Source organism: Lissotriton helveticus, chromosome 12 (genome assembly GCF_964261635.1).
Source record: "Lissotriton helveticus chromosome 12, aLisHel1.1, whole genome shotgun sequence".
NCBI classification, from domain to species: Eukaryota; Metazoa; Chordata; class Amphibia; order Caudata; family Salamandridae; genus Lissotriton; species Lissotriton helveticus.
This window is the reverse complement of record NC_136073.1, coordinates 276,263,486-276,275,752: the sequence shown is the minus strand read 5'-3', so window position 1 is coordinate 276,275,752 and position 12,267 is coordinate 276,263,486. Positions and strand designations below refer to the sequence as shown.

The window sequence follows — 12,267 nt, the reverse complement described above, 5'->3', positions numbered from 1 at the left end:
CTTAAACTGTGATAAAGTGACTCTTCAAACCTGGCAAGTAGGTCAATCTGAACATCATGGGTCTATTTCATATGACTGAGGCAACTATGATGATCCCTATTGTATTTGGACCATCCAAACTGCTATCATAAATCAAACAAAAAAGGATGAATGATTAATCAGGAATGGCAGATTTTTAGATATGGTGACATTGGAAGATTGTTGTAAGAATGCCCTCAGGCATCTAGGTTTCAAATAACTAACAAACACGCAAATTCATGAAATGTAATCCTGTAGGCATGTGCCTACTTTTGGAGCAAACCACCACTGTCACAGAATTCACAAATGATTCAAGTTCTCCTGGGAATGTGAGCCTCTCACAGATTCCAAGGTAAAGTTCTGGAAATCTCTATGAATTCCATATTAATTTCACACCTAAGCGTGTACACGTGTGTAAATTTAGACATGCTTAACTGTATCCCACAAGTACAATTACACCGCAAATCATTTTTCCATAGAGAAAGCCTTTCTTTTATGCCCCCATCACGTTTGTTGGTATTCCCTCCCATTTCCTACTCTGAAAATAAATTTACATGCAAAAATCTGCAAAAAGGGTTATGAATACCCATATACTGGCAAGTAATATTAACTGTGAGTATATCCATTTACTGGTTGCAAATTCATGTTTTGTGCAAAACATGAATTTCCACTCCTAATTAATCGTTTATGCACCAAAATTAAAACATACATGATTGAAAATCTTATATACATCTTAAGAATATGTATATGGATGTAAACAATAGATCAAGGGTGGTAAATACATCCATAAGATGAAACCACAAACAAAACTAAAATGTTCATCTATTTTAGGAAGGCTTCGAGAGTTGTTTATGAACTACCTTTAACCCCTAGTAACTATACCAGAATATACGATGAAAGAGATAATTAAAAACTATGGAAATGGTGTAGCATGGCCATACTCTCAGGAGTGATAACATTAGCATAAACATTCAAGAGAGCCCAAATGACATCTGGATGTAAACATGTAAGGTATTTTAAAGGCCTCAAGAAATTAAAAAACATTGTTTAAATCTGAGGAAACAGTAGACAATATTTATGGAGGATACAAATAATGGTGAAGGAACAATGGCGTCACAGTAAAATCTGCTGTTCTTTATCAGCATTACAGAAAGTGAGAGCGCAAGCAGCTGAGATGAGGGAAGAGAGAATGGAAATTACACCCAAGGCAAAATTTGTTCTGTGTCTCCTGAGTACAAAGGAGGATCCCAGACCGATGATCTCAGCAAAGTGAGACCATGGCCAAACTTTGGATTCAAGTATCCGCTGTGATCTTGTTGGAACTTTTTGGAAAGAGTGTTTTTTTCAGTTCACTCTTAAGTTTAACAGTATCATAGTCTGTTTACTCCTTGGTTCTGTAGTGCACAAGGGGGACCATATCATTTGTGTTCCTCAAAGGGTTATAAAGCTGTGTCAAATTCCTCAGGTGGAATAGTCCTATCCTCTTTGTTTGGTCCTGCTGCAGAACCCATCTCCTGATGATGTTTCAATTGTTCCTTCACTTCCTCTTCTAGATCAGGTGGTACAACAAACTTATCCTCAAGGTCCTGCTGTGTGGGGGCAGAAAAATATCCTGTTTTTCTTTTGGGAGCCTCAGTTGCAACTTCTATCACATTTAAACTTTCTTCAAGTGGCACCACTGATCCATTGGAGAGTTTTTTGCCAAAGAGGCAGGAAGTGGAGGGAGACTTGTGCAAGGTATCTCTCTCCTTTGCAGAGGACGATACTGTACTGCTGTTTTTTCTGCGGATTGTGAAACAGAGTCCACCACAATCTTCCTCTGAACCAGCCGCAGACAACCCTTCATCAGTAGTAGGAATAGATGTTTCCAAGCTTCTAAGCTTCAGGCAGTGGATATCTACTTCCACCTCCACTTTTCTGCCATTGCTCACTATGCCATCGGTTGCAGGCTCATCGTCGCTGTCAAGGCCATTGTCTGATTGGTTGCTGGAAAAGGTGGCACAAGAAGGTTGGCGCTGAAACACACTAGTGGAAGGGATGGGATGCAAGCTGCAGCGCCTCTCAGGCCTTGGCACTAACCCCACCTCTGGACCCGCAGTCATGTGTTCATCTGAAGCTGTGGAGCCTACCTCACTGCTCACTTCTGAAGCTGACAACTCACTGTTGAACTCAGAGGCAATACCACTGCTAGATGAGGCAGTCACTGGTTCAAGAGTTTCCTTTGTGGTTGTAGAGTGAAACCCACCATGGCTTGGCAGGGTAAGGCCTTGCATCTGACATGTGCAACTGTCCTCACCAACATTTAAACAAACAACCATGGCAGCAACATTGTCTTGACAGCCATAGCTTTGAGCTAAAGTGCAAAGTTTCTTGGCAGCAGCAAGAGGATCAGGCACATGCCGTATAGCCTTCACAGCCTCAATGTGAGACATGTTCTCCCAAAGACCTCTGTTACCCAGAATTAGAAACTCGTCCTGAACAGTAAGTGTGATGGAAAAGATATGTGGTTTCGGGAGGACCCATGGATGCAGGTAGGTACAGCCAAGCATACGAGTGCAACAAGTCACACCGTTTATTTTGTTATCCTGCAAAGAGAAATAACAATTTAAGTTTTGAACAGTGGCCAAGCACAATATTAAAAATACTTTAATCTTCATAAAGCACTGAAGACAGAGGTGAGACCTTCACGAAAAGTACAATATTACATCACTGCGAGCAGAGATCATACAAGGATGTGGAGCAAGAAGAGCAGTTAGATGTATCCACACCGTCTGGTATTAAATAAGCAGTGCTGTTCTAGGTTCTTTCTGCATTAGGCTACCCAGCTGTTCCATACTTAATCTGCATAGGCTGTATTCGGGCTGGACCCATATAAATTTAGATCTTCAATATCAGAGAAGTCTCTTTGAAAAACAACAATACTCATTATGTTTCCAGTACTCCTAGTACTTCAGTGCGTTGTGCCATGCAAATGAGAAGTAATCCCTGAGCAAGAAACATGTGGTTTAGAATACTTAGTTACAGAACCCTGAGAGTGGTTAGAAGGGTCCACTACAAGGCCACTACAAGGCTGTGCCCCTTTGCCACCCTCTAGTTCCTGCACTCCAGTCCTCTTCTTTGCCTAGACTGGACTTATTTTATGACTAAACAGTGATGCGTAGAAGGAGGTTTGGTTGTATATATGAAATAAAAGGAAGACTAATATCAGAGTTTACATCTTGAGTAACATGTCCCTTCTTTACTACGGCGGGGAATAATTGCATGCATGAATTACTACTGAGGGCTGGAGGTGAAACTTCATCAAGTAGAAGAGAAAGCTTTCGACCTGTTGAACTTATAATTCTTGTGTTTATTTTTAGGGGATATATTGCTTTTTTCTCTGGTAACCTAGTTGGAAAATGTAAATTGAAAAGTAGCCATGAAACCGATGTCCTCTACCAACCCTAACCAACATATGCCATCTTAACTGATTGTCTTCCTATTTTTATTCAGAATAAAAAAAGGTGAATGCTGTCTGAGGATGAGTGAGGCATCCAAAATCTGCCTTTCAAGGGACGACACTGCCCTTTTCTTGGCAGAAAATCATGAACATTCGTATTCATATACAGGTATTTTCTCATGCTTCTGCAAATCGGAAAAAATGTGATGACTAAGGTGATGGTGAACAAGTTACTTACCTTCAGTAACGATATATCTGTAAGAAGCATATATTAGTTATGGATTCTTCACCTTAGAATTACCCTCAAGTGTCAGACTTGAATTTTTTCCTCAGCAGTACCTCTGCACGTTAGTAGGTGGCCTTGGGCGACTCCGCTGTCGTGATCCCCGGAATGACGTGGCAGTATCTTCTTAGACGACGCCCCTGAGCGCGGACGTCAGTTCTTTACCCGACATTCCATGCCAGAAGCGCAGAGCCATGCAAGAAACTGACCACTGATGCACAAAAACTAGGGCCCTGCAAGGGAATCCCTTACCCTAGAAGTCAGTTCGCAGAACGGGGAGGATGGGTGGGGAGGTGAGGAATCCATAACTAATATATGTCTCTTACAGATATATCATTACCGAAGGGAAGTAACTTGTTCATCTGAGAGAGACTATTAGTTATGGATTCCTCATCTTAGAATAGATACACCAGCAATACCAACCAGTAGGTGGGTCTGCAAACTAAGTTCTCACCAGAAAGTCTTGGAGAACTGAACGGCCAAAGAAGCCGTCCCTCCGGACTTGTCTGTCCAGGCAGTAGTGCTTACTAAATGTGTGCAATGAGCCCACGTGGCTGCCTGGCAGATGTCATGAAGAGGGACTCCATGTCCCAAAGCAGCAGTGGCTGCCATCTCCCTGTTGGAATGGGCGCACAGCTCCACTGGAGGTTCCTTCTTTGCCAAGGAATAACAGATTTTGATGCAGAGGACGACCCATCGAGAGATGGTCCGCTTTTGCACGGCCCAATCTTTCTTGCCGCCCACATAGCCAACAAAGAGCTGCTCATCCACCCGGAATTGCTTGGTTCGATCCAGATAAAAGGAAAGCACACATTTTGGTTCCAGGCGGTGGATCCTATCCTGCTCTTTAGAAGGATGCAGGGGCGGGAAGAAGGTGGGCAAAGTAAGGGTCTGTCCTATGTGGAAAGAGGTAACCACTTTGGGAAATAAAGAAGGCCTAGTGCAAAGGACAACTTTGTCCAGATGAACAGCCAGGAAAGGAGTTTTGGAAGAAAGAGCCTGAAGCTCACTCATCCTGCAAGCAGAGGTGATGGCAACCAAAAACGCAGTTTTAAGAGTCAAAAGTCTGAGAGGACAGTTATGTAGTGGCTCGAAAGGAGCGCACATAGGGTAGGTGAGAACCAGGTTCAAGTTCCACTGGGGCATTATGAAAGGAATGGGAACAACCAAGCGAGTAATGCCCTTAAAGAAACGATTTTCAATAGGGGACTTCAAAAGAGAAGGATGATCAGGCAACCGAAGAAAGGCTGAAATGGCCAAAAGATAGCGTTTTAGAGTGAACTCCTCAGTAAGGAATAAAGGAAAAAGAACATACTCCTATGTGTGACTTAAGCACAACAAGAAATTTCCAGGGTATAGAAAGCACCCATCACTTATCGTCCGATACTGCCCTTGTCATCATCTGGGTCTCCTCACACCAAGGAGAATATACTTGCCGCCACTAGATGTTGGAGTGGTTGCTAGCCAGTGATATGAGGTGAATTTGGGGATATCCGGAGAAAATGTGTTGAGATAACTGATTGCAGTGCGTGAAAAGTGCGAGTGGAAAAGTGATGATGTGTAAAAAATTGGAGAGCTGAGAGGAAAAGAAGTTTAATAGTATCTCTCAAACTTCCAATGTTTAAAAAAAGTGCAGAAAAATAGCAGGTTTAACAAATAACTGCTATATAAAGTTACAGGTCAACATGTTTCAGCAGTAAATGGACAAAGATTGTCCGCTGCCTTCATCAGGACCAAATGATCGCTACTGCAAGGAATGAAAAAGTGATAAATAATACAAATTAACAACCATGTCACCTGGAAATCCTAGGTACATAGGGTAATTCCTCCGGAGTACTATTGGGTAGAAGGATAAGGCATCGCTTTACCTGGCTGCAGCTCAGGTAAGTAGAGCACCGCTCTAACCGTCGGTACTCCTGGCGTCCCTCTGAGCCGACTCAGGGAGGGTCAAAGAAAGAATGGAGAGGAGAACCTCTGAAAGGGGATCCACAGCCTTTGCTGCGCACCATGCCACAAATTTGTTCCATCTACAGGTGTATACCGTTTTGGCAGAGGAACGCCTGGCTGCCAAGATAACGTCACAGACTTCAGTAGGCAGGCCGAAAGCTTTCAACTGTCGCTGCTCAATCTCCACGCAAGGAGGTGGAGGCTGGACCGGTTCGGGTGGAGAACCGTACTCTGATGCTGAGACAGAAGATCCTCCTGAAGGGGCAGTATGATCAGATGATCAATGGCCATGTGCAGAAGCTCAGGATTCCAGACTCTTCGTGCCCAGTCAGGGGCCACAAGAATGATTTGGGCCCAGTTGCGCTTCATGTTTCTCAGCACTCTGGGCAGAAGTGGTATAGGAGGAAAGGCGTATAGAAGACCGCAACTCCACTCATGATGAAAAGCGTCGCCTAGCGAGTGCTGCCTTGGAAATTCCAATGCGCAGAACTGCAGACATTGTGCGTTCCCTTTGTGGCGAATCGATCTAACCAAGGCTCTCCCCACTGCTGAAAGGGACCTTGCACCACCTCCGAGTGAAGAAGTCATTCTTGATCATGCACCGGCAGCTGAGTTCGTCCGCCCTGGCATTCAGAGAACCTGCCAGGTGTTGAACCACCAGGGACATGCCCTGATGTTCCAGCTACTTCCAGAGACGAAGTGCCTCCTGTTATAGGGTCCACGACCCCATCCTGCCCTGTTTGATGCAGTACCACTTGGTGGTGGAGTTGTCCGTGAACACCTGCACTACTCTCCCTTTGACGGAAGGAATGCCTATAGTACAAGACAGATCGCCCGAAGCTCCAGCAGGTTGATGTGTAGTCCGGACTCAGCCTTAGACCAGAGGCCTCTGATCTCTGCATCTTTCATGTGGCCACCCCACCCCTGAAGAGAGGCATCTTTCACCACTGTGAATTCTGGTTGGGGAAGGGAGAAGGACCTGCAGTTGACCCAATCCTGGTTTGTTAGCCACCACTGCAATTGGTGTGCTGTGCCCTCCGAAACCTGGATGCAATCGGAAAGATTCCCCTGATGCTGGGCCCACTGGAACTTTAGGTCCCACTGCAGAGCCTGCATATGCCACCTGGCATAGTCCACCAGAAGGATGCAGGAGGCCATGAGGCCCAGTAGCCTCAGGGTCAGTCTGACTGAAACCCGGGATAGAGGCTGAAAGATTGGAATCATAGCCCGAATATCCCGGACTCCCTGCTCGGGAGGATAAGCCCGAAACTGCACTGAGTCCAGAACCGCTCTGATAATAAGGAGCTTCTGAGAGGGAATCAGGTGTGACTTATTCACATTGATGGTGAACCCCAGCGAATACAGGAGATCGGCCGTAGTCTGGAGATGGGAGACGACAGCCTGGGGCGAGCCCACCTTCAACGGGGGAGACTGGAACCCCTGATCTGCGCAGATGAGCTGTGACCACCGCCATCACCTTCGTGAACACCCGAGGGACGCTGGGAAGCCAAAAGGGGAGCACTGTAAACTGAAAGTGCTCATGGCCCACCCTGAACCGTAGGTAAGGCTGATGGGCCAGAAGGACGGGGATGTGAAAATAAGTGTCCTGCAAGTCCAATGCTACCATCCAGTCTCCAGGGTCGAGGGCAGAAGGACCTGAGCAAGTGTCAACATTTTGAACTTCTCCTTCTGGAGGAAGTGGTTGACGTTCCTGAGATCCAAGATAGGACGCAGCCCCTTGTGCACCAGAAAGTAGTGGGAATAACAACCACAACCTACTTCTGGGGCAGGAACTCGCTCAATTGCTCTCTTGACCAAGAGAGCCTAACTTCTTGTTGGAGATGGGCCAAGTGATCCTCCGACATGCGATGGAATAGAGGTGGCATGGATGGAGGGGTAGTCGCGAAAGGGAGGGAGTAGCTCCTTTGGACTATTTGCAAATTTCAGCTGTCCGACGTGATGTTGAGCCAGTGGGGGAGGTGATGGCGAATCCTGTCGCCCACTGGTGAATGGTGGCCCTGAAAGGTCGGACTAGGAGGTCTTGGAGGCTGCTGCCTAGGGTGCCCTGGTGGACCGGCCCGCCCGCTGGCCACAAGACCCACAACGGTGGGTCCCACATCCCCGGCCACACAGAGGCAGGACAGCTTGCGCAGGCTTGTGGTTCTGGACGGAATGTGGCGGGGCACCCCATCCGTAGAAATGAAAGGAGCGAAAAGCAGACTGCTCGAGTGAGAGGTAGAAGCGAGGTCCAGAGACCTGGCCGTAGCCCTGGAGTCCTTCAAGCCCTCGAGCGCGTTGCCTGCTTTATTGCCAAACAAGTGACTGCCATCAAAGGGCATGTCCTAAAGTGTAGCTTGGACATCACCCGAAAAGCCAGTGGACCTCAGCCAGGCGTGGCGTCTCAGGGCTACTGACGTGGTTCAGAGAGTCGGCGTGTCCAGCCCACATCGTATGGCGAAATTAGCTATGTCTCTCCCTTCGGCAACGGCATGACAGCACGGCCCGGGCCTCCTCAGGGCACTGTGGCAGCACCTGCGTGACCGTGTCCCACACAGAGTGGGAGTAACGGTCCAAGAGACATGCGTGTTCACCGACCGCAGTCCTAAGCTGGAGGAAGAAAACATTTTCTTCCCAAGGTGGTCCAACTGCTTGGATTCCCTAGCAGGAGGTGCAGGGGCGGTGCGTCCATTAGGGCGCTTGGGCATTGCCCCGCTAATTAATTTAAGGGCGGCACCGCACTCGAGTTGAGCGTTGCCGTCACTCTCTCTAACTCTCTCACTCACACAATGCAATATATCCCAGGCCGCCGGAGACAGTCGGCTCAGAAGGGGGCGGGGCAGCACTACAGGAGTTCAGCTGCAAGTGTCTGATTGACATGTATCAGGTGGTCGGCGGAGCGTACACCAAGAGTGCGCATGCTTTGTTTAGGGCTTAAAAATTTTGCGACCAGCCCGAACATGCACACTAGGCGCTGCTCATTAGAAGAGCGAGGGTTGTTCCATGCCGCTGTTGTAATGAGCAGCCTTGTGCACATGTTCGGGCTGGTCGCAAAAAATGTTACGCCCTAACCAGAACATGCGCACTTCTGCTCAGGCCAATCCTGGTGCTGCTGCTGGAGCAGCATCTGGATTGGCTGAGACACAGGCAGTACTTGCCAAAGCGCCAACGCTGGAGTTGGACCCCGATCCAGGAGGAATCGCAGAGGCGGCGCGGACCCGGTAAGTTTAGTTTGCTTAATAATGCTTTATTTTAATCTCCCCTGCGCCGAGTGCAACCCCCAACAACCCCCCTTCCTGCGAGTAAAGGAGCGCGAGCCGCGACTGGTCTGTTGGTTACAGTAGGACGGCAGGTTAGGCAGGTCTTGTGCAGTTTGGTATATAAGATGGAGGGGCTTCAGATTTCCCAGCAGTCAGGCTAGGACAACTTGTTCAGAGAGAGGGGAGGGGGGATTGTTAGGGGCACTTAAACGGGGGTCCTGTAGAGATGGAAGGAGAGGGAACCCACAGCCCCTTTCTCTTGTTGATGTGGGTTTGCTGCTGGGTCGTCCGCACGCTCTCTATGGCGATTCTGAGGTTAAATTAGGTACCGTGCCTTCATTTCTGTCTGTGAGCATTGCACTGTCGCGTTCACTGCAAGTAAATCAACCCCGTATTGTAAAGTTTGGGATGATGGCAGCTCGCAGACAGGACCCTAACACACTCGGGCATATTTGCAGGGAGTTACTCTTTGGGTGGGGGGTGAGGAGAGAAAGTTGAATACACAGCGATGCTTTATATTTACAGACCGGATGATTTAAAACAATGCCATCTGCAGATTGTCTCATTAAAATGCTTTGTGCATTAGATAGATTTATAGAGGTAAGGGCGACTGGACTGCATAAAGATTACTTCATAAAGTAGCTGGCAAAATGAGGATTATCAGTTTTGGGTTAGGCTAGGCAGTGTTTTGTGGCGGGAAAAAGTTTTTAAATTTGTTACCGCCACTCTCACAAGTCATTGACTTGCCAACCTTGCACATGGGATGCGCTGTCCAGATAGTTTCCATTTCTTTCTTAGTCTCACTTGGAGTCGTTCCTTTTCTTCCACTCGAACGTGCATTAACTGTACAGTAAGAGAGGTACTGTTGATCTGTATATATATCCCCTGTATTCAGGTGTGAAGCCAAGAGAGACAGGTACGTTGGACTGGCTCAGAGAAAAGATACTTCTGCATACAGCTAGCTCATGAAGGCATTCTTTGCATGCCTCCCTCTCTCTCTAGCAACCACTTTCGATTGACAAGATGTCGTCGTTTGTAACTAGCATCCACGCTAAGAGATCTGCCGTTGTTCCTTGTCTGATCTAAATAACGTAACAATTTCTGGCTTTGGCTGTGTATTCTGGTACGTGTCGTCTAGATATTCCCTTTAGAAATGTAGGACTACATTTAACACTGGGACTGACTGAACTCCTCACACCTAACACAGGGTTGCTAGAGATCTGTGTTAGTCTTGACATATATGTAAAGGTCAGTCAGTGTCTTACTGCTACAGAGTACAACGCTCGATAGACCCTTTATTTTAGCTTTACATTTCAAAAAAGTTAATTCGTAATGTTGAAGGGAACACCTTTAGGACGTTGCAGGTGGTGTTTTCCAACTGGCATGTGGTATATTTCCAACAGATGTACAATTCTAAAAAAGAACTCCTTGCTGATAATTAGAAAAGCTGTGGGGAATCGGTGCAAGGCAGGGTCTGGATAGAGTGGCTGCGCCACTATGTGTGTCACTGCGAGCTTTGTTCATTTTAATGCATCACTGGCCCAACGCAACAGAGGCATGGTGTCCAATGCAGGCCTCCATCACTGTTTTGAGACTGTGTGCAATGAAGGATACAGCCGGTTAATGCCATGCAAACATCCATTCCAGCAGTTTGTCTGTGCACATTTGGCGACTAACACATGGGTTCCGGAGTAGCGTGCTACTGTGTTTGCAAGCTGCTGCTGTGTTCTGTATATTGTGCCGAGACCCCTCATCATGCTTACCTCCCCCACTGACACCCCAGGCCCTCCTGCACATTGCTCGCTACTTTAGAAGTGGAGCGGCGGCATTTGCTCCCTTGTGAAATGGATCCAAATATCCGAGTCAGGCCCAAAGCGAGAGATATGTGCTTACTGTGTAACATGTGCACTGCTTACAGTGGCCAGTCCTCTGATGTATGGCATTAAAACTGGTCCTGTGTACATGCCCCCAAGTTAACATTGATGCCAAAAACATGGATTGACTTGCAAACAATGAATGTTAAAAACGCATAGGGAATGCATTTTAGCGATTTAGTTCCTCTCTTATTTTACATGTGTTCTTAATCTTGCATTCCCCACCAGTTAGCTATTTTATAATGCTGTTGTTTATCTGTATTTTTTTCTGTGCATACTTTGAGGCTTGAGCCATGCCAGGTGTTTATGAGGGGCTTTGATTAAGCACGCAGGCGCTAAGGCTAAAGCCAAACAAAGTGCCTGTCAGTGGGTTGGCCTCTCTGCAGAGCACACAGTACAATGTTTGTGTATTCCATTTGCAACTGAAATTCTGTAGAAATGTGCAGATGGACAAGATATGCAGAGAAAAAGAGGATACATATCTAACTAAGCACACATAATTGAAGGCCAAAACACCTTCCACAGGCCTCAATGCTATTTAATTCACAGACTCACTATTTCAGAATTTAAACATTTTCAATGTTTAATTATTTATAAGAAATCATTGTTGTTACTCATTTATCTTAACCCGCTAACACCCAGTGACAAAGCCAATCATACTGACAGGCTTTAGGAGTATGTCAGTTGCTGTGCCACTTATCTGGATAAAATTACATCTCAGAGAGAAAACAAAATACCAGTCTGATGACACACTATGGGAATCACAGAAATGTATTTGGCATGTTCCTTGATAGGGAGCACCCACTTTTTTCATCTCACTTAAAGACCTATCTGCACATATTTCTATATGACTGGTTACAGCCAGCAGCTGTGGGTGCTTCCCGAAGTCTGGTTAGAGCATATTTTTCCAAAGTTAATGCTGCATGCAGTGCAAGACACTGGGCAAGCATACATTTTAAAGGGCTAAAGTTGTCATGCAGAACAATTTACATATTACAGTAACTGTTGAACAAATGAATGCAAGAAGATACAGAGCATTTTTTAATGTATTTAATATTTCAAGACTGTACGTCCCCACTGCTTAATAAGCCATGCTTTATTGCTGCATTCATTTGCTTTAAAATGCACCATTTGCCAATCTTTTTTACATTTCTTTCTCAGGAGAGGGACTCTAGCCCTCTTCAAAGTCAGACTTGCTTGCCAACCCAGAAATTCTCTGAAAATAATGTTCGAGTTTTCTGTTATGAATGCCTAGAGGAACTGAATGTTTAGTCCATTTATCACAAAAATAGTGCTGAAAATCGCACCAAAAGATGCCAATTAAAAAAAGAAATCTTCACTGGGAGATCCCTCCCGAACCCCTCTTATTGCCGTCGGGCTCGCTCGCATGCGTTGATTCGTTCTGCATACGCCTCACCAGTTTTGAATTCCACCAGCCGCCACTGAGGA

General features: G+C 46.2%; 1 protein-coding gene across 2 annotated transcripts in view; it reads right to left on the bottom strand.

Annotated features, from left to right (window-relative positions):
• Positions 1-621: 621 nt before the first annotated feature.
• The window catches only part of PHLPP2 (PH domain and leucine rich repeat protein phosphatase 2), a 704,566-nt gene continuing 692,920 nt past the window's right edge, over positions 622-12,267 (bottom strand). For both annotated transcript variants that reach the window (XM_078669274.1, XM_078669275.1), the window contains one exon: positions 622-2,603. In XM_078669274.1, the coding sequence (XP_078525400.1) occupies positions 1,458-2,603 (1,146 nt within the window). In that variant the 3' untranslated portion in view covers positions 622-1,457. The remainder of the gene's footprint in view (positions 2,604-12,267) is intronic.